Source organism: Dioscorea cayenensis, chromosome 17 (genome assembly GCF_009730915.1).
Source record: "Dioscorea cayenensis subsp. rotundata cultivar TDr96_F1 chromosome 17, TDr96_F1_v2_PseudoChromosome.rev07_lg8_w22 25.fasta, whole genome shotgun sequence".
Classification (NCBI taxonomy): Eukaryota; Viridiplantae; Streptophyta; class Magnoliopsida; order Dioscoreales; family Dioscoreaceae; genus Dioscorea; species Dioscorea cayenensis.
The window spans coordinates 20,518,514-20,540,887 of record NC_052487.1 but is presented as its reverse complement, the minus strand read 5'-3'; the positions used below and the strand labels follow the sequence as shown (position 1 = coordinate 20,540,887).

Genomic DNA, 22,374 nt, shown 5'->3' with positions numbered 1-22,374 from the left:
TGCCAGCATGCATTTTGGGGTTTTCAAAATCATGGAGTTGAAAAGGAAGGGGTTTTTAGGGCATTCAAACTATGGGGTTTGTTTGGCAATTTGGCAAAGTTGTAGGGTTTTTTTGGCAATTTCCACTAATTTTTATTGTTGTGTGGTTTTTTTTAAAATTTTCTATATATTCTGTTTTTTTTGGGTATTTTCATACAATTACTGCAAAATATCTAATATGGTTGATATTTAATGTGCAAATATTTTACTTCATTAATTTTTCTTAATCAATATAAATTTTATGATAAGAATGGATGGTGATATTATTAATTCAAAACCTTCTCAATCTCTCAGAATTAATTAATTCACTTTTAGAAAAAGTGAGCACAGAGTAAGATTTCATATCTTTAAATTATGATTAAGTCTTTAGCCCATATTTATTCAATTAAACATTATTTTAAATATATGAGATAAAAAAATAGATCCTAAACTCTTACTAACACTATCACAATAAATAAAAAAAATAAAAAATAATTTTAATAAAAAATAAATAAATTTAAACTATTGAAACCATATGAAAATAAAATCTATCAAACACTAAAAACAAAAACTTTATCAAATTTAAATATTTTTTAAAATAAAAAATAAAAAATCCATTTGATCGGACGGCCAAGATGCAATCCAGATACAAAAACAGATCTCCAAGCAACAACATAACACAGAAACTATTCAGATCACCGTCTATCTCAAATCCAACGGTCAAGATTTATCCCAAGATGAGAGATCACCACGATCGATCATTTCCTTATATATCCAAACCTTTCCTCTCCTTCAAGAAAAAGGTAGCTCTTTTTTCGGCGCCGCTCTATATAAACTCCGTCGAATCCCTCGCGTCTCTCATCGGCGGCGCTTGCTTCTCTTCGAGGAACGATGGGGCCGGGTCTCTACACCGATATTGGCAAGAAGGCTAGAGGTGTTTGATGTTTTCTTTCTTCTTTTTTTCAGTGTTTTTTCTCTCATTTTTTTTTCTGATTTTTTTTTCTGGGTTTTTTTGGGCAGATCTATTGTACAAGGATTTCATCACTGATCAGAAGTTTGCTATCACGACCTACACCGCCAATGGAGTTGTGAGGATTTTCTCTGATTTTTTTCTTTAATATTCTTGTTAGGGTTCAGCTTTTTTTGATTTTTGGCGAGGAATTTTTTTAGGGCTCTGTTGTGATTTTGCCCCTTTCTCGTGTTGCATTTGTCGATTGCCTCTCGAAATGATGCAACTTTGTATTATGTTTCTTTATTTGAGAGGCAAACTGGGACATTGTTAGTGAAAATTATTGAAGAGAAAGCTATCTAATTGTTCAAGATGTTCAAGATATTTGACATTAGAAGTTGAAGTATCATCCTTAGTACATTGGGAGAGGTGTTGGTTTGATGTTTTGCATTTCTTAAAATTATTAGCTTCCAAATTTTCTTGTTGGTTTCCAACTATTTAGTAATAGGAGTTTAGAGTGGTTATTATTAATGGTTGGGAGTTGTGTGGGTGTTTTTGTTTTATCTGGGACAGTGACTTGATTCAGGACTTTTTGAAGTTTGATACGGTGTTTTATTTGTTTATTTTTTTTTCTTTTGCTATTATTGCTTCCTATGTGGTTTACTTGTACCTTTTTAAAGATTCCTTTGTATATTCTTTTCACATTGTTAATATTAAGCTTGCTAATATTGTTTGATATATTGAGTAAGTAAAGTATGAAGTTATAATTGTGTTGTCATTACACCTGTTTTTCATGTTGGCTTGTTTGTTTCAAGTAGCTTCAAGTAGCGCCAATGGTTTTGTGAAGCATGCTTGTTTGAAACCTTATAGGCAACGAAAAGCATGAGAAATCTTGATTTTTGACTGGCGGTTTTTCTGGGTTCACTTTTGTTTGTGATATATATGTATATATATTTTTTGATACATGAGGATTTGTCTTTTTGATAATTTATTTTTTTTCAGAAAAAAAATTATGTTTTAAATAACTGTCTTCTGCCATAAATTCTTGTCAAGTTCTAAATCTGCTGCTTTCTTTTTAGATGCGAAACTTCCTTAGTTGATTGATTTGAAGGTTTTGATACTACTGGCCTTGCTTTAAACACTAGAATAAAAGCACCTTATCCAAGTGGAATTGATTAAGTCTGTGCCTAGATTTTAACATATCTTAGTTTATCCGTGGACACATGCAGATTTATTGGTTCTGCACATATTGTTTCCCTTGCTTCGTGTTTGTTATTTTGTAATTTTGTTATTTATACTTGTATGGCTATTACTGCAGGCAATCACGGCATCTGGCACTAAGAAAAATGACCTGATCCTTGGTGAGATCCAATCTCAGATAAAGAACAAGAATATCACAGTTGATGTCAAAACAACTTCAGATGCTAATGTAAGCTGTGGCATTTTGAGCTATAGTTGTCATCACCATCATAATTAGTAGTTGTGGTATTATTACTTATTTAATTTGAATACCATATTGTTTGTGGTTTGTTGTGTTCTCTGCTTTGTCTTAGAGCAATTTTTTATCTTTTGTATAACTTCTGAGGCCATTCCCTGTTGTATATATGAAGCATTATCATAAAAGAGATCTTGTATTCTGATTACTTTGTATTGTTTCTTTTAGGTTTGCACAACAGTCACTGTGGATGAGTTTGCTACACCTGGGTTGAAGGGTATTCTTAGTTTCGTTGTTCCTGATCAGAAGTCTGGAAAGGTGGAATATCTGCTAACCTTGATGTTTCTTTCCAGTTAATAATTTCCTAGATTGGCAGCGATATAAATTTTTTTATTCTTGTCATGACTACAGGCTGAACTACAATACTTGCATGATTATGTGGGAATTAGTTCTAGTTTTGGTTTGAATGCCAGTCCGGTCGTCAACCTTGCTGGGGTTTTTGGAAATAAAAATATCGCTTTTGGTGCTGACATTGCACTGGATACTGCATCTGGGAATTTGACCAAATACAATGCTGGCCTGAGCCTCACAAATGCTGATCTGATTGGTTCGGTGACTTTGTAAGTAATTTATGTAATATCATTTGTTGCACAAAATGCAATTTGCGATTGTTTTGTATCAGAAAATTTGGTGGATTTTTTTGGTATGTGCATATCCTCAGCACCAATTTTTTTGTTTCATGGGATATCTATCAAAACTACCTGCAGTTGATATGCATGTACATAAGACTATTTCTACTCCCCCATTATTTCTGCGTTATTTTGCTGTCACTCTATTTCATGTGGATCATGAGTGAGTTGATTTAGAAGGGATTTGTTTGTTTATTAGGTTAGGACTGAATGGCTTTAAATCCCAGGTTTAATTGCAAACCATGCTAGTCCAATCCTCCTAGCAGCTGTTGGTGCTAACTTGTCTTGGTCACGAGATTTTAGCTCATATGCATGCAAGAGATTTTAGTGAATGCCATGAGTTAACCTCAAACACTTATCTTGATCTAAACCATAATCCTCTGCTAGTATTCTACTCTGTATTTCACCCAATGAAACACAAGACAATCTCGAACAAACTCGCTCATGTGTTCAAATTTTTAGCTGATACTGTACCACTCTCTCTTTTATCTAAAATTATGTATGTATCCATGCATGCAGGAGCAACAAGGGAGACAACCTTACTGCTGCTTATTACCACATGGTGAACCCGCTGATGAGCACGGCCGTTGGGGCGGAGTTTAACCATTGTTTCTCCACCAATGAGAATGTTCTGACTTTTGGAACACAGCATGCGTTGGACCCCCTGACCACTGTCAAGGCCCGGTTCAACAACTTCGGGAAGGCGAGTGGTCTCATCCAACACGAGTGGCGCCCTAAGTCATTTGTCACCATCTCCGGTGAGGTTGACACCAAGGCCATTGAGAAGAGCTCCAAAGTCGGCCTTTCCGTGGTTCTTAAGCCTTGATGATACTTTTGTGATTGGTCGGGGTTCAATCAGTCGGGATGGAGTAATAAAAAGTGAAAAGAAACTGAATGAGTTTTTTTCGTTTTTTTTTTCGATCTTACGTCTTTTGTTTATTCTGTGTTTTATCTAGGATTCTTCCTGGTTTTAGTTATGAAACTGTAAGAATAATTGTACTCTTGGGTGTTTGAGATTTGTTGAACTCTTGCTCCCATTTTCTCTTGCCCTTTTTAAGCATTTCTCTTGTTAGAAGAGCAGTTGTTTTGCATGGTTGTTTGAGCGTTTATTTCGGAGAGAGGGAAGTGTTAATTTTTTTTGAAGCTAAGGGGAATGGTGAAGGCGCTCATTTATCAGAAAGGGAGAACAAAATCAGAGAATTGGGGAAATCAGACTATTGTAATTACTAATTACAATTTGGAATATATATGGGAATGTTATATGGTTGGGAATATTGAGGTTATTTGATATAACTATGTTTGGTTGTGAACTCTTATTATCGGGAATTATTCATTGTTGTGTTTGGTTATTGTAGTAATTAATTTGTTAAAATATAATCCAAGATAAACACCAAATTTAGTGGTAATAGGATTACTAACCTTCTTAGTAATATTTATAAATTAGTAATGTGATATTATCATCTAGATTACCATGGGTGCAATGTTAAATGTGGTAATATTTTTAGATTACCACGTAACACGTGGTAATCTTTCTCCATTACCGTGAACCAAACGGCCGGTTATTTGTGCAACTCAAATGAATATTTGATTTATAAATTTTATTTTTAAATAAATCAATAATTAAGCAAACTCTAATTATCATTAAATTATTAATCAATGGAGATCTACAAAGAGTTGAAGTTGGGCTTTTAGTGCCAGGGCCCATTTTCAATACCGGGCCGACCATCAAAGCCCATAATCTACTTCTATCGTCTCTTCTTCGAGAAGCCTTCGATCGTTAATTTAATCCCGTTCCCTCCGACGAGATCTCTGATCCTTCAAACCCTAGCTATATCCATCTCCATGGACGACTCTTGGAGGTTCCGGCCACCGCCGCCGCCGCCGCCGGCTCCGTTCGGTGATCTCCATCACCCCCATCCCCCTTTCCCGCCGGCGCCATACCATAATCCAGCGTTCAGAGCGCCTGACACTTGGACCGCGATTCCTCATCCACCATTGGAGCGTCCTCCGTTCTTCCACCCCCCGCATCCTCCCCCGATGTTCTTGGACGACGAGCGGGAGGCCTATCGCAAGAGGATGCGGGTCGATGATTCGTCGCATCAATTTAATCCTTTTGTAAACAGTGCCTCGTCGGAGGATGAGCGGAGGTTGTCTCTGATCCGTGATCATGGGCATCAGGGTTTCCTTCCGTTCGATCGGAGCTTCACCGCGTCTGGGCATGGGTTTCCAGAGAGAAACCGGCCTCCGTTGCCTATTGACTATGCTTTCCCTCCCGGGATTTCGAATTCTCAAAGATTTGGTGGATTTGCACCTCACGAAGGTGAGAGAAGAGATCCCTATTCTCGGGATGGGCAATTTGAGGATTATTTGCCGCCGAATCAAATTTATAGGCAGGGTATTCCCGTCGGGGTATCAGGAAATTATGAAGCTCGTCCTTTTGAGCAACAATTCCACAATTCGCTGCTGCAGGATCAGCGGCAGCTACATCTGAATGAGAATTCATATATTTCTCCAAACCAAGCTCAATATCCTCAGACCAATGGATATCAGGCAGAATTCGGTGCAGTGAATGCTGAGAAGGAGAGCTCTATTCCAGAGTCTGGATCACAACACTCTGGACAAAGTAAGCTTGAGTATCACTGCCAGCAAGCTGATATGATCAATAACCATTACGATTACAAGCATTCAGATTTGGATAATGTTCAGCGGCAGCATCAATATCAAAGTTATGCTGGTTCAAAGAGTATCAATGGAGAAAGTGGCTTTATACGGCCACCTGGAACTAGAGAAAATGGCTACATGGGTGCCACATTGGGGAATCATGTACACATTCCGCAGAATTGCGCGCCTTTACCACCACCTCTTCTGGCGGTTCATCATGAACCATCTCCTAGCTTTCAGGGCACACCTTCCTTGGCTCCATCTCCTGTTCCAAGTTCCCTTATGGGCAGTACAGTAACTAATGTGCCACTTCCCTCCGCTGCTCGGACTTTTCCTGAAACTCATCCTTGGTCACATGCCACCGCATTTGAGACCAAGGTACCAAGTTCATTGAATGCTTGCCTTCTCTTGTAGCTAGGCTCTATCATTCATCAAAATTATATGCTAGTGTTCTGTTATAACCTCACAAAATTTATATTAATATTTGATGGTAATTAATCTTGAAGGACCAATCTTTTTCTACTGTCAGAAACACTATCATTAAATTTTCGGATTTTTTTTTGTTGTAATGAATCAGACATTACCTTTTCCGCATCAAGTTCCATCAACACATTATCTAGATGAAGGACGACCAGTATTTCCCTCTAAACACCCTACACAAGAAAAGCCAACAGTAATTGATGCTTGCCACCTGTTCAGACAACCACATCGAGTTTCTCGTCCTGATCATTTTGTGATCATCCTTCGAGGCCTTCCAGGTGACATTTTATTTGTTTGTTATCATATTTGTAAACTTGTGATTCTTGTCATTTGACTGACCTATTGCTTAAATATTGTTGACGAATAATGCCTACTATGCCTTCTTTATAGGTAGTGGAAAGAGCTACTTGGCAAAGGCATTACGAGACATTGAAGTTGAACATGGAGGAAGTGCACCGCGAATTCATGCAATGGATGATTATTTTATGATTGAAGTTGAAAAGGTGAGTGGAGATAATTTGGTGTAGGTTCTATATTGATGTCAATTATTTCAAGCAAGTATAACTACATACTCTTATAACAACTAATTATAAAAAATGAATAACAACTGTGCTTAAATACTTGTTTTTGCACTTCATAGGCTGAAGACAACGGAGGATCTAGAACTTCTACTTCAGTCCGAGGCAAGAAACAAAATATGAAGAAAGTCATTGAGTATTGTTATGAACCAGAAATGGAGGAGGTGATTGCAGCCTTTCCGCTCATCTCTTTTCGATACTTCCCTTACAAATTGATAAAAATTTTGTTTGTGCTGGATAATTTTATTTATTTATTTATTTTCATGTAATTCCTTCTTATTATGTGTATTATGATTGTAATGATATAGTTGTTTACAGCTAAACTTTAATTTAGGGTATGAACAGGTATAATACTGACTTTAATCAATAAAACATTTTCGTCTTAACAACTTGGGAGTTGGTGAACAGGTAAAACACCGACATTAATCAACAAAATGTTTTGGTGTAAACAACTTGGGGATTTGTGATTGGAAATATGAAGTAGAACCATCTTCTGTTTCCAAGAATGAACTATTCTTCTTATGTCATGGCAGATTGATGTTATTGCTTATCTCATTGGTTAGCATAATGAATGGAGAGATTTATGGGAAAACTAAAGACATATCACTGGTAGTGTAAATCAGCAGATAGCTAGACTTGAGAATGAGGTAGAGAAACAATTGATTGCCAAATGCACCTGTCCTCCTTGGGGGATTTTGCCTGCTGTATCTGATGGCTTAAAGTGTGAAGCTGCTGAACAGTGAACACCATGTGTAGAATAGTTTCACCACAGCCTTTTGTTAATTAATTAACCAAATTCTTGTTAATTTTATCCTTATATGCCAATTTTGGATTTTTTGATATTTCGTTCTTCTGATAACTTGGCTTCTATGATTCACAGGCATATCGGTCTAGCATGCTGAAGGCATTTAAAAAAACTCTAGATGAAGGGATTTTCACTTTTATAATCGGTATGGTGTTTGTCATGGATTCTTGCTTTGTGTTGTTATCATCTTTGTTAGATTCCCCATTAATCATTTTATCTTTCAGATTTTTTTCGCATTTGTTATCAATCTTATCTATGTTCTTCTCTTATCATTTTATTTGTGCTCAAATGTTTACTGCCTTGCAATGTAGTATATATTCATAACCATTTTCTTTGTTTAGAATGTTTTGATGTATTTTAACTCTCCTGCGGTTGAAACATTATACTAAACAAAATTCCTCCTCATTTTCTATTCCTCGATGGACCCTTTCTATTAGGAAAGGCTGATGGTTTAATCCGAACCAAGTATATAGCGAGGAACTTGTAGCTATTAGACAAGTGAATATCTAAACTTGTTATTTGTTTTAGGCTTGGTCCTCTTCAACTGCTCAAGGATAATAGCATTTACATTTCTCTAGATGAAGTAGTGGGATGCAGTGCAAAGGCACTGGCTTCATTTTGACTATTGCATAATGCAGTGCTGTTTGACAACTGACCCATTTGTTGCTGGTATGTTTGCCTCGTTATAGTGGATGACCGCAATCTGCGGGTAGCCGATTTTGCTCAGTTTTGGGCAATTGCAAAGGTATACTCTCAATCTTTTCGCTGTGGCATCTGTGAGTATTTATGCTTGAGCCTCTATGCTGAGCTGCAATGTATTTAACATGTTATCAAGTTAAAAACATTTGGTTGTGTGACTGTAAATATTTAAAAGAATTCTTGTAACTGGTTTCTTATTTTTTTAATCCTTCATTTTGTTTTTAATGCCTTAAAAAGGATGCAAACAACACCGTCTCTTGCTTGACTAGCTTGTCATTTACTCTTCAAAATTCTTGTTCTTTGCTAATCTCATATGTTAGCAATTTGATACTTATGGGTACTTACACCAATCTTGTCAGACTAGGTGTTTTTTCAATTGTATGCTGAATGTATTTTTGTCATCTGAACCCATGATGAAGTTTAACATTTTTTGTAATATAGAAACAATGGCACTCAATTTGATAATTTGCAAAAATGAGTAAATCCATAACATATGCCATTTGTAATTGTGTAACAGTAGATGAATGCGGCATTCTATATTTTCCCAGTTTCTGTCATTCTGAGATTCTTGATATGCAGAATACTGAGCCTCAGAGGATCTATGAAATGATTTATTTTCTTTAGCTGCTGACAAGCTGCTTTCCAAAAAAAATTACATCAGAATTTATTTGGTTCATCCTTGTTGATGCAAAAATCATGTGAATTATCACAAGATACAGAACTGACTCCTTTTCCAGGGGTCCAGATTTTGCACTCTGTGCTTAAACTTGTTCTTGCTTTAAGGCTTGTATCTGGTCCCATATGTTGTCTAATTGTCCAAATTTTTGGCTTTGAACAGCTGCAAATAGTTAGAAGCTGCCCTCATATTTGTATGGGATTGTTCATTTGAATTAAATTTGTTTACTGCTTTTTAAGTTTCAGAATTCCTTAGTTGAAGGTTTAATAAATTGTTTTCACTTATTGATTGCCAACCAGAAGTAGATTGTTTACCATCTTGGTGATGTGAACTATGTTGGTATTTACTGTTTAGAATTTACTTCTTCAAGCTGTGATTCCTTTTTTTTTCCTCCTCCAATTGTTGTGGAACATAAGAGTCCATACAAAGGGGTAGCTTTGCCATAATATTTGAAAGGGTTTCATTTTTCTCTTTCTTCATCACAATTTATGCTGTTAAGGTTCTGTAGATGCAGACTATTTTCCGAGCCTGTCACTTTGAGAAACCCTTTTAATACAACATAGAAAATCTGAAAAATTACATCTTTGCGCTTTTGTCCAATGCTGTGACACATTCTTCTAGATTACTTTGATGGTAAGCAATGCTTGCAGAAACTAGCTATGTTTAAGGGGAAGCTAAAATTAGTAGACTGATAGACCTTGAATTAAATGATGCAATAACATACTGTTACTTTTTTGGGGTCATTTTTGCAAAGCCTTATGTGCTCCTCTTAGTATTTAGTTTGTCTTCTATCTTAATTTGTATGTTTTCCATGGTTGCATTTTGGGTACTAGAGTAAATTGTTCTTACACTATTTCTTTTCCTTGCATGAGAACTTCCAAAATCCTCAGACAAATAATTGAAGTATCTTAAATTTTCTCTAAATGATAAGTTGCTGCAGCACACCATCTTAGGATTGTGCAACATGAGCAATAACATTGATGGCAAGTAGTTCATAATAATAAGAAAGTTTGAGTTATTTTTGGGAGCATGATCAAAATATCATCTTCTTTCAGAATACTTGGTGCTTAGATAGCATACATCAAAAAAGCTAGGTTAGTGTTGTTGTTTAGGTTTGAACTAAACTTTGTTGATAGCTATGCTTGACAGATATCTCTGTCAATTATAATTTATAGTCAGATGTTTTTAAGCATTTCCCGGAGAAATTGAGGAAGAAACAGTGATCCTGATTTGCAAGGTCCTAGTGGGCCTGCTCTTTATCCTAGTGAATGTATATATATCTGATTATTCTAGGGTCTTATAGTGCATTACTTGCGTTGTGCTCAATGTGCTCCTTTCTTTATTCTACATTCCTTCACCATGCTTTCTTTTTTGTTTGCATGCAGAGGTCAGGCTATGAGGTGTATTTGCTGGAAGCCACGTACAAGGATCCAATGGTTGGTTTTTTAAGTCTTTTTCCTTTAATCTTTTGTTTGTAGAATGAATGTATGTATCTCAAAAGTTTTTTTTTAGTGTGATACTTAACTTTATGGACATATTATTCAAGAGATGGTCATGGCTAGTTGTAGGTCTTTAATGGAGATTGGTGAAGTTACAGTTGCACCAACATTTTGTGCACATTTTTAAAAAATCTTTTTGTATGACAGGGATGCTCAGCAAGAAATGTGCATGGATTTAAATTGGATGATATCAAGAAGATGGCTGACCAATGGGAAGAAGCTCCAGCATTGTATCTACAATTGGATGTCCAGGTCAGTGCGTAATTTCCTGAGATGGGATTATAACTTTGTTTTCCTTCTTTCATCATATTAATACTATTTGTAATTTGTGCATGATTTATTTTCATGTATTATTTTGTTGTTGATCTTGCAGTCACTAATTCATGGTGATGACCTCGATGAACACTGTATACAAGAGGTAATCATTATCTGCCCTCTTTATTTATGCTTATAATGCTGACAGGATATTTATCTCTTCTTGATATACTGCATTTGGAGATGTCATCTACTCTCTGCTTTCCCAGTTCTAGCATATATCCTTTGGGTTTCTTCTATAAGTCTTTAGTGTTTGTAGCAGTCTACAAGGTTTATGGGTGCTCTTGATTTAGTCATATATTTCAAAACATGACCATATCTTGTGTGAAAGAAAGTTCTTGGTTATCTTCTATTCTTTGACGGAATCAACAATAACCACAGAAACCAGTAAGAAAATCTCCAATGTTACTACATTGTTGAGATGATAAAGTTTTGAGGTCAAAGTCAGAAGACTGAACTTACTCCTTTGGATCACCGAGGAATTTTAGCTGTCCTATTTGAGTAATCAAGTTCTGAGTGCAATATCCTTCAGATTAAACTTCTTTTTATCTAGATTTAGGGTTTAGTGATGGTTGTTATTGTTAAGGTCAGGACATGAAGTTTACCAGCCAATGCTGATGAGAACAGCAGTGGTGATGCCATTGTTGCAGATACATTAGCCTTTTCATCTCCCACTTACCCTAATTGTTTCTTCTAAGCAGCTCATTACATGAAAGTTTGGGTATTTCATTTGTCTCACACAGTATTTGCTCTCCTTTTTTATACCGCCTTGCCACTAGTGTTGAGTTTTGGGAATTCTCAACCAACTGCAGCATGGAGACCTCCCAGGCCTGCATGGTTATTATGATTTTTTTTTAATGTATTTTTATTTTTTCTATGCAACACCATAAAACCTTATAAATGAAAGTAATTTACCTAATTGACTTTTAAGATCATTCATAGAATGTTAAATATTTATTATTATTATTATTATTATTTAAATAATCACTAATCATTTAGCCCAGCACTAGCTGGGCTACATACTGGGCCTCATAAATGGGTTGCATTAGTGCGATCTTCAACTGAAGCTGTTGGCTGTTCACTTTTTCTGATGTTCTTCTAACTTTCTTTGTTTGTATTCATTATGAATTGTGCATTCGTTTTGATGGGAAATGTAGATGCGGATGCATCATGTTAATTTTTTTAATTTACTTCAATGGGGATATAAGATACAGTAGCTTGCTTTCTGATTAAAACTTCAATTTTTTTTTTTTTTACGTTGTAATATTTAATAAGTATTTATTTCTTGAATTTCTTGTTATGTAGGAATAATGGGGAAGTTGGCTATATAGAAATTTGTATGCCATAAGTTTCTCACCATCTGTCATTTTCTTATGCAGGTAGACATGGATTCAGATGATGCATCACACGAGTTGCATGCAGTACCTGAATTGAAGGATAAGGAGGATTTTAAGATGCCAGGAACATCATCATCATCATCATATCATGCACCTGATGGTAATCTATCCCAATAAATTGGTTGCTTGTGCCCTGCGTTTTTAAGTCTTAATATTTTGATGTTTCTTCTGGATTCATATGTAGAATAGAAGCCACATTTTTGTTGAAATATTTCCTATTCTTCTAGGTGGCATGGTCTTTTGTTGAAACAAATTTTGAAATTTCTTCTGGGTGATATGGTTTTTTTTTTGTTGAAATATTTGTTATAAATTTCAACACAAACTTCTCATAGGAGAAAATAAAGTGAGAGGAGCTATGGTGTGAAATATAAAAATAACTACCTTTTTGGATTGATGTAGGTCTTGTAAATGTTGGAGAGAGCTGGGATGGTGGGAATGATGATGAAGAAGAACTGACAACAGTGAAAAAGTTAGAAAAAAGTAAATGGTCAAAGGATATTTATGAGGATCTAGAAGATTCAGACAGTCCTAAAGAAAAGCAAAATGCTCTATCTGGATTACTTCAAGCATATGGAAAGAGTGATAAATCAGTTCGTTGGGGTGACCAGGTTTGCTTCAATCCCCATCTTGTGTATTGACCTATTGGAACTCTTGCATTTCTTTGGGCAAGTTCTTTTGTTTTGTTGGTATGTTGGATTGCAAATTAATATTTTGCTGCCTTACTGTTGACTTCTAGGAAATATTTGGGTGCTGAATTTGATAATCTTTAGTAGTTTCTCCTTTTTTTTTTTGGGATAAGTAGCATTTGATATGAGAACTTTTACATCAAGTTGTTTTCATTATTTGATTTATTATTTTTTTTCTCATGGTTGTCTTAGTTGTTTCTAATCCCATATCAGACAAGCTAAAAGGCCATCCATCAGGATGGTTTTATCCAGAATATGTGGAAGCTATCAAATCTTAAATCAGTGACGCTCAATTTATGAATGTGTTGATGTGTGTGATTGCTTGTAGAAGATATTGCAGCCATCTAATTATCTCCTGATTGACATGCTATTGATGCGTTTGTCTGTGCATGCTGGGTGACCTTTTATCAATAAACTGAGCACAAGATAACATGCGATTTAATTGAATGATGAAGATTTTGAGATCTTTTTGCCTACTTGAATTGATTATTAAATCTGATCATCATCCCTACATTTCATGATTAATGGGTGATAATTCTTATGTGATGCACCTAGCATGAGTGTGTATTGGTGCATAGGATTCACCAATGCTGTTGCAGTTTATTTTTATGGCCGTCGACCATACGCCATATATGTTCAGATTATCTTCTAGTCTCTGTTACTTCCATATGGTATTTTTGAATATTTGCTCCTTTTCAGGTCAAAGAGAGTGGATTTTCCATTAGTGCTGTCAAGAAAAAAAATGCCTCGTCACTGATTATTGGACCGGGTTCTGGCTACAACTTGGTTAGTAGACTCTCTCTTGCTCTCTCGTTTTTCTTTTTTTTCACTGGACCATTACATCAATCAATAGAATAAGCTTTATCACAGATCAAAATTCTTTATAGAATCTGACCTGTGGGCCTGATTTTCATTCATTTATTGTTTCATGAGTAATACAAAGGCCTTTACCTTCTCAGGGCACAAACCCATTGCGAGATGAGGATTCTCTGGAGGTTGCTGCGAGGAACAGTGGAAGTGAGCTGAAAAAGCGAATCCATGAACAACTCCGGGCTGAGCGTGACTCCTTCAAAGCAGTATTTGACAGGAGGCGGCAACGCATTGGTGGCCTTCATGATGCCGATGATGAGTAGTACACTCAATTTGGAGGTTTATCATCACCCATCAGGCGTCTCAGAGGAAAATTTCCTTAATGCAATCTATAGGTATTTCCTTGTTCCTCCAATCCAAACTCTGATTTGTAGGGTAGTCTCTTCTCTCGCAGGATCTTCTAATTCGTAGACTGCCACCTCATTGACTCTTGCTTATGAAGGGAATTCCAGAGATCATATCAAGATATTGGCCTTGTTGTATAATATTCCTTGATATTGATTGTATTTATGTGACATGGTTACATGATTTTATATTGAGATTACCTTATAATTTTTCTTTTACAAGGGTGAACCAAGCATTACAAATAGATTGGAGTTTAACCCTATTTAGGGAGGAAAACAGTTGGAAAGTGAGATATGATGGGATCGGTTTCATTAAATTACTTAGTGTTTGAAATATTAGTTAAGTGAACAAACAAACCATTGTCTTTGAAAGCATTGTATTTCATGAGCACATTGTGCAACAAATATTTGCTTTTCTTTTCATGCATCTTTTGTCAATCTGCTTAATTTAGATTTGACATGTTTTATTTTGAAATCTGGATTGATTGATGAGGAATGTCGCTGAATTGCAGTTTGAGGAACAATCAATTCATGGTTTTTTTTTGTTTGCAGAAGCCAACTTAAAATGTTGATCTGCTCTTATGATTCTGGTTTATTTTTTTCTCTTGTAATTGCACATAGATACTGAAAATTTTTCTTCTTTGCAAATGGCTGGCTCCCCATATTTACCAGATTGGAGTTGTTTTGGAAATGAGTTAGTTTAATTTTCTTATTTTTATTTGATGATACAATGAATGCTTTCTTCAATTTTATGGAAGGAGATGGTTTGGGAAAATTTAAGTTCTTCCTCATTTTTTGCTTTGCAGATTTGAAATTCATTAATACATATTACCTACACTGGCTGGCGAAGTATAGTAACTTATTTCCTTCCCAAGTGAGCGGTTGATGGTTCAATTTCATATCCATGACCCGGCTTTTCCTTCTATCATGATGAGTATTATTTTTTTAATATTTTGTGGAAATATGATGAGTATTTCATTCCAATGCAATGGTTTTGATGTGTTTGGAAATACTAGTTCTGGTTTTTTTTTTTTGTAATTTTTATAAAAGATACAGAGAATTATTTTGTGTTATTATAGTAGTAGTAATAATAACTATTATTATTATTATTATTATTATTATTATTTTGTGAATGTTGATCTTATTGATTTCTGGAACAATAATGAAAATATTTTCATAATTTTTATGGTCGAGTTTGTTTTCTATAATAAATAGAATATAATAAGTACATCCAATTCACGCAACAAGTTTCTATGTCAAATTTTTATCTCGCCTTGTGCGTGTGTATATGTTGTAAAAAATAGTGATTATTGTTATTTTTAATAATTTATTGGTCTTTGAAGATAAATATTATTATGTCATTCCCATGATGAAAATTGGTATTTTACTCGACTCTTACCAATCAAATCAACATATTTCCATGATGTAATATTTTGACGGTGTTTAAATATTTTTCACATATTAAGTTTTAGTGGAAATTGTTAAAAACACCCCCAAAGCTTGCAATATGTATAGATTCTCTTCTTAAATTTGAATATCTATAAAAACCTCTTTTTTTTTAATACAATGATTTTTTAAACCCCCCAAGCATCTAACAGTGATTGCTAGAGTTAATTTGGAATTTTTTTGAACAAAATTGTCCCTTGCGTGGGAAGTTGTGGCAAATGTAACATAGTTTGGCCATAATGCTCTTGGGTGCAATGAGTTTCTATTTAAAACATGAGGTTTCTGTTTAAAATATGAGGTTTCCATTTAAAATATGAGGTTCTGTTTAAAAAATGAGTTTTCTGTTTAAGAAATAAATACCTCCATTACTCTTCATGCTAATCTAATTTTTTTTGTTTGTAGTTATAATGTAATCATGTTAACCTAAATTCTTTTCCAGAAATTTATTAAATTTTTAATGTAAATATCGTTATCTCCATATAATAAAGAATGACCGTCTTTATGCTTGGTCGTCTTTATTTAACTATCGATGTTTTTGTTTAATATATTGTGTTTACATTTAAAAAAGTGTTTAAATATCGTTGTTTCTATTTAAATATGTACGAGTGACCAAGAGTAATTGGTTTTTATACCCAAGATTAATTTGTCACATAAATATTGGTTTTTCTATTTAAATATCAATGTTTCCGTTTAAGAAATGAGGTTTCTGTTTAAAAAAAAGACTTCTCTGTTTAAGAAATGAGGTTTCTGTTTAAAAAAAGAAGTTCTCTATTTAAGAAATGAGGTTTCTGTTTAAAAAAATGAGTTTTCTGTTTAAAAAATTAGTTCTATATTTAACATATTCTTTTGTTTCTGTTTCTGTTTAACAGAAAGGAATGCAAAAAGAATGAAAAAATGTATGCAAAAAGGTTTAACATGATGTGATTGAGCGGTTGTTTTCCCACCATTTTTAAGGGCAACGATGGAATTTCATAACATGGAGCCAGTCCTAGTGACTTGCAGGGGACAAAAAGGAAGTAAAATAATAAAAGAAGGGTTGTCTGAGGTATTCAAAACTCATAGAGGCTGTTTGGGAAGTTTTGAAATTCTTGAAGAGTAAACAGTAATTTTTCCTAAGTTTTATTCCATCTATGCATCCTCAAGCATATAATGCAAATGCTTTCACTTTATCATTAATTAATTATAGTCCAAAATTATATATTATCAATTGTTGATTAGATTAATTATTCAGCAACTTATTTTCTTTTATTGATAATTATTGGGATTTAACCAATTTAAGACATTGAATTGGCTTGGAATGATTTGGGTGATGCATGAATACATCTATTGGAAAATTGGTATTGAAAGGATGAAAGGTCTTGAAAGGATTGCCCAACTCTTTCTAATTTTGTTGATTTTTTTTTTCTGAACTTTTCTTTCCCCTCTAATTATCTCTAGAAATTAAATTCTTTACCGGTCACACTATTAAAAATATGTTTTATTGTTTAAGAATTCAATTTATGTTGTTGAATTCATAATCAATATTCACAAAAATAAAATATATTATACTTAGACTTACATAAATAATAAAATGAATTGAGAAATATGTATAGCATGTTTTAAATGATATTTTGAATGTGAAATAAATCAAGATAAAGGGTAGATTAATTTGTTTAGAGTAAATTCTTAATCAAGATTATATTAATTTTAATGTAATTAGTTCTTCTTAATTTTATACGAAAAAGATGCAATCAGTTCATTGTGCAGTATGGATAACAAGGCAAATGGGTATATATGACGCGTATTGAGACCGCTGATGATAGTTATGTTAGAAAAGACAATTCACTACTTTTAAGACAAACGCTATCTAAAATTGCTACTTATATCTCTCTTTCTCTCTCTCTCCCTCTTTATCAAAAATGAAATCACCGACTCTCTTCATAAACATCTCAGTCTCAAAATTGTTGCATCGATGATTGAAGGCCCTATTTTTAACGACATCCTTTTTGGATACCACGAGGGAACTGTAACTCTCCCTTGGCTTTCTATTGCCTTCTTTCCAACGCTGTTTTGGGTGGGGATTCTCAGTCAGATCAAATTTCAGAAAATGTACATTTTTTTTCTTCTTTTATATACATGACTTTTCTTTCTTCTCTTGGGTTGTGAGTATTTTTGATGTTTGTATGGTTTATTAGTAGTTCCGCTTAGCCAAAATTTTAGGGATTGCTGGTATTTTAGTCTCTTTGGTAATTTACATACATTATGCTCATTTTCTATTCAAACACATCCCTTTAAAAGAAATACAAACTTGTTTTGGTTTTAAATTTATCATTTATTTTTAGATCGATTTAATTTGAAGTTTTAGCTTCTTTTTTAATTTTTCTAGTCTCTTTTAGATCTTTCGGGAATTTTTCCCCAAATGTTTGAGTCATTTTCCAGATCATTATCCCAATATTTTTTTTATAGAAAAATTTAATTTAGTCACATTATTTCTTCCTCATGTAATTAATTTTTCTTAATTATTGCCTAAATTATTCAAGACCTAGGTCATTAAAGGCAATTCTATTTATTGGAAAATATATGGAATGTTTGAAAATTCCATAAAGAATTTATGCGGTTTATAACATTGAACTTTGATCTCCTGAGTACTTTCTAATTTTTTCTTTAAATTGATTGGGAAATGTTTACAGGACTCAGGGCAGTTTAGGTTAAATTCAGAAGGGTTGGTATGGTGGAACCCTGATACTTATAGGGTGGTTAATTTGATTAAACATGATATTGAAAGCATGACTTGGATGAAGGATTCCACCAACTCAAAGCATAGACTGGAAGTTAGAACAAAAGATGGATTCTTTCACTAGTTTTTAGGCTTCTCTAAACAGGTAGTAGTTATTAATACTTGTATGGTGGTCAAGTGTCTATATATAACATAAATTATGAAGGAAAATAGTTATATATATATATATGTATATGCATGTATGTGTGTATATATATTTGTCTAATGAATGTATAGCAGATGTTTATTTTGACTATTACTTGACTTTGATTTCATTGTATGTTTTCTATTCTGTATTTTATTTTATTTTTTTCCTTAGTCTTCATTAATGTGTCTTATAAATGCTTAATTATTTATATTGTTACAATATTTTAATTTCTAATGTAGGATGTTGATAAATTGTCAAATTTCATCCAAAGACAATTTCATATAACAGTAGAAGAGAAAAAGGTTACTGTTAGTGGCAGAAACTGGGGCAATGTTGAATTTGAAGGTCAGTATCTTTATTGTATATCAATCAGTCATGTAGCTTTAGAGACTATAAAATTATTCTCTTTTAATTAAAATGTATAAATTATGGTTTTATTGAATGAAAATTAAAGTACCAAAAGTCAGAGGTGTCATATAGCATGGTAAAAGGTGGCAGAAGAACAAAATAAGGTACACTAAACTAAAGCAAAGATTACAAATGATTTATTCAATAGGCATGATGATAATTGCAGAAAGTGAGTTCATTTTCATTTTACTAGATAAACAGAGAATGTATTAATTTCTTTAGAGATTATCAATCATTTGTACCCTTTTTTGTTAGCTTCTCAAATGAAAGATGATATTCCTTGTTATTATTATTATTATTATTATTATTATTTCTTCTTTTACTAAACATGACATCAATTAAAATGTCAAATAAAGCAGGAAATATGCTTAACTTCACAGTGGATTCTCACAAGGCATTTGAAGTTTGTATGGCAATGTTACACAAACTCAGGTTCATAGAAACACTGATGTTTCCTTGGAGTTCCATGTGGATGATGACACACCTAGTAGTAATAATAAGGTACTAATTTACCATTATTATCTAACATGATTATTGCTTAATTAATTTGAAGCTAATAGAAATGTTCCTATATATATATATATATATATATATATATATATATATATTTATATTTGATCACACATACATACATGTCATAATATTTTTCTGAGCATTTATCTTTATGCAATTATAACATTTTTTGCTTATATATGATTTCAGATGGATTACTGGATAGATTTAAGTTTTCATGTCTCTAGTTCAAATACCAAAAGGGCATCCATAATGTGAGTTGGAGTATTTTAACAGAAGGTAAGTCTGAGGGGGGCTTAGGTATTAAGAACCTCAATCTTGCTAAACATTCTCTCATGTCTAAAAACATCTTCAAATATTTAAACAAACATGATTGTATTTGGGTCAATATCTTACTGAACAAATATGGGACTATTAATTTTTGGCAAGACTCTGTGCCGGCTAAATGTTCTTGGTTCTTTAGGGGTCTTTGTAAATCAGCAGCTTTTATTAAATATCATTGCAAAATTAACAAAGTTAACCCTTTGAGAACATCCCTGCTCTGGGATCCCTGGTTATTTGATATTCCTGTCGCTTTAAACCCCACTTTCCTTAATATGGAAGTTGATTTTGATGCAATTTCTTTCTCTGATATCATTATTAACGAACAATGGTCTATTCTGGTTATTAATCATATTTTTGGTAACAATGCTGGGCATTTACTGTGTTCTCCTATTGCTATTGATTACAACTCTGAGAATCATTGGACCTGGTTTTCTGTTGAATCTCACACTAAAATATCTTCTGCTGTTTATCATACTTTGAACAAGCAATCTGTTTGTTCTGATGATTGGGATGGTTGGAACATTGTTTGGCATATTCCAGTTGCTCCTAGAATTAAACACTTTATTTGGCTATGCTTGAGAGGTAGGCTTTCTACATCTGCTTTCCTTCACAGCATTCACCTTGGTCCTGATAGCTCTTGTGTCTTTTGTGGTTTACAACGTGAGACTACTGATCACCTGTTCTGCCAGTGTGATAGAATCCTAGCAATTTGGGATCAGGTTAATTGTCTGTTTAATTTATCTATTACATTCCATAATGGTTTTTCCTCAGGCAATTGGGTCACTGATTACAGGCATTCTGCATATACTTTAGCATTAATTGCCGCCTGTGCTTGGTTCATTTGGTTGTGCCGTTGTGATTACATCTTCAGGGACATTCGTCCCATTTTCCTTAACATTGTTCTCAAGGCTGCTGCTCATGTGGATGAGTTCTACTGGAGCAATTATGTGCTCATGGGTAGAAAATTATTACTGTCTAACTTCTCCTCTGCCGATGACAACTTCTTGTTCACTCATGCAACAACAAATCACACTATTAAGGTAAATTCGGTTGGCTTTTTCTTCTCCTCAGCTAACTATAAAATCTCCTTTGCTGGCAGCTCCTCCCTCCAACTCTCGGACAGCATCTTCGCCCCGATCCTTGCCATTGAAGTTGCTCTCCAGATTGCTTTGGATCTTCATATCCCAGTGAAACACATTCTCTGCGACCACGCTGCAGTCATTCATCTTCTCCAATGCTTTGATCACGTCTCGTCTTGGAGAATTGAAGCACAAGTAAACAATTTGAAATTCCTTCTTGACATGTGCGGGCATCCTCATATTCATATCATCCCCTCATTTGTCGATTATCCGGCAGCGAATCTAGCTTCGTATGGCATGCTTCATCAACATCTTAATTTGTTTTTGTTTGGCAAAGACCTCCCATTTTGGATTATGAAATCGTTTAGAAAGTTTGGTTTTTTCTTTTAACTTGTTTCTAGTTTTTTCCTCAGTCTGTAGTCTTGTTCTTCTTGATTTAATTTCAATAAATTAGCTTCTCCTTTTGGAGAGGTTCTTCCAAAATACCAAGTTTACTAGTGACACTGATCAAACTCCAGCTCAGGCAAGTATTTGCAATGTCTAATTTTTTTACATTGTTTTATTCTTAAGATACATAAATTTTTTTTTTCTTTTGTACTCCATAATATCTAATCGATGGTTATTTTTTCTACAGGTTTTTCAGGACAAAGTCTTATGTATGGCACACAATGAATCAAGTATTGCACCAGTGGTGAAATTTGATATAGTTTCAGTTGTCACACCAAGGTATAATTCAATAATCAATAAAACACAAAGACTAATTAAGATATTTTTTATTATTGATATGTGAATTATGATGCATGTTTGGTATTTTTTTTTAGAGGCCGATATGCTATAGAGTTTCATGTGTTATATTTACGCTTTCAAGGATTGGCGAGTAACTTCACCCTTCCATATAGCAATATTTACCGACTTTTTCTATTGCCTAAGGTGAATATTTTATTTCATTAATATATATATATATATATATATTTTTTTGTGTGAAATTTTATTTGAAGTTAATAATTATTTAGCTGTATATTGGGTGTAGTACAATGAACCTCACACTTGTGTGGCTATTGCACTTGATCCACCCTTGCGAAGAGGATTTACTGCATATCCATATATTGTTATTCAGGTATTTGTTTTTTTTTTTTGTTAGAATAATATTTGTTATATATATATTTTGGTTATTAATGAAGAACTTTAAAAAAAATGTTTTGGGTGTGAAGTTTGAAACAGAAGGCGTAGTTGATAAGAAATTGGAGATCAGTGAAGAGTTCTTGGCTGAGAAATACAAGGACCGCTTAGAAGCATCTTATAAGGTAAAAATTAAGATGGCTTACCATTAATTGTTTTTTATGTTATCAACTAACTTGTGAAGGATTTGATAAGATATATAATTGAAAGGATAAATTATTTAAATAGTCATTCAAGTATTCAGCTCCTTCTATTTGTGACACTTAATTATAAAAAATTTTAATTGGGTATCTCAAATTTAGATTCATATTCAATTGAGTCACTTGTACTAATACAGTTAATGGAAGATTGATATAGCATAATACGTCGCACAACTTATCTACATCAGCTATGCTATATCATGTTTTTTTTTTAGTATGTG

At 33.8% G+C, this 22,374-nt stretch overlaps 2 protein-coding genes across 2 annotated transcripts; both read left to right on the top strand.

Moving 5' to 3' along the window:
- The first annotated feature begins 804 nt into the window (after positions 1–804).
- On the top strand, positions 805–4,166 carry LOC120280805 (mitochondrial outer membrane protein porin 1-like). The gene is made up of 6 exons (XM_039287748.1): positions 805–952; positions 1,039–1,106; positions 2,286–2,396; positions 2,631–2,720; positions 2,814–3,022; positions 3,611–4,166. Exons 1-6 carry the CDS (start codon positions 910–912, stop codon positions 3,915–3,917), a joined length of 828 nt encoding a protein of 275 aa, XP_039143682.1. The 5' UTR covers positions 805–909; the 3' UTR covers positions 3,918–4,166.
- Positions 4,167–4,886: 720 nt separating this feature from the next.
- On the top strand, positions 4,887–14,518 carry LOC120280294. Its single transcript, XM_039287069.1, has 13 exons — positions 4,887–6,130; positions 6,330–6,510; positions 6,623–6,735; positions 6,873–6,974; positions 7,691–7,760; positions 8,305–8,360; positions 10,376–10,426; positions 10,637–10,741; positions 10,863–10,907; positions 12,184–12,301; positions 12,601–12,809; positions 13,587–13,673; positions 13,847–14,518. Exons 1-13 carry the CDS (start codon positions 4,934–4,936, stop codon positions 14,018–14,020), a joined length of 2,508 nt encoding a protein of 835 aa, XP_039143003.1. The 5' UTR covers positions 4,887–4,933; the 3' UTR covers positions 14,021–14,518.
- Positions 14,519–22,374: the final 7,856 nt, after the last annotated feature.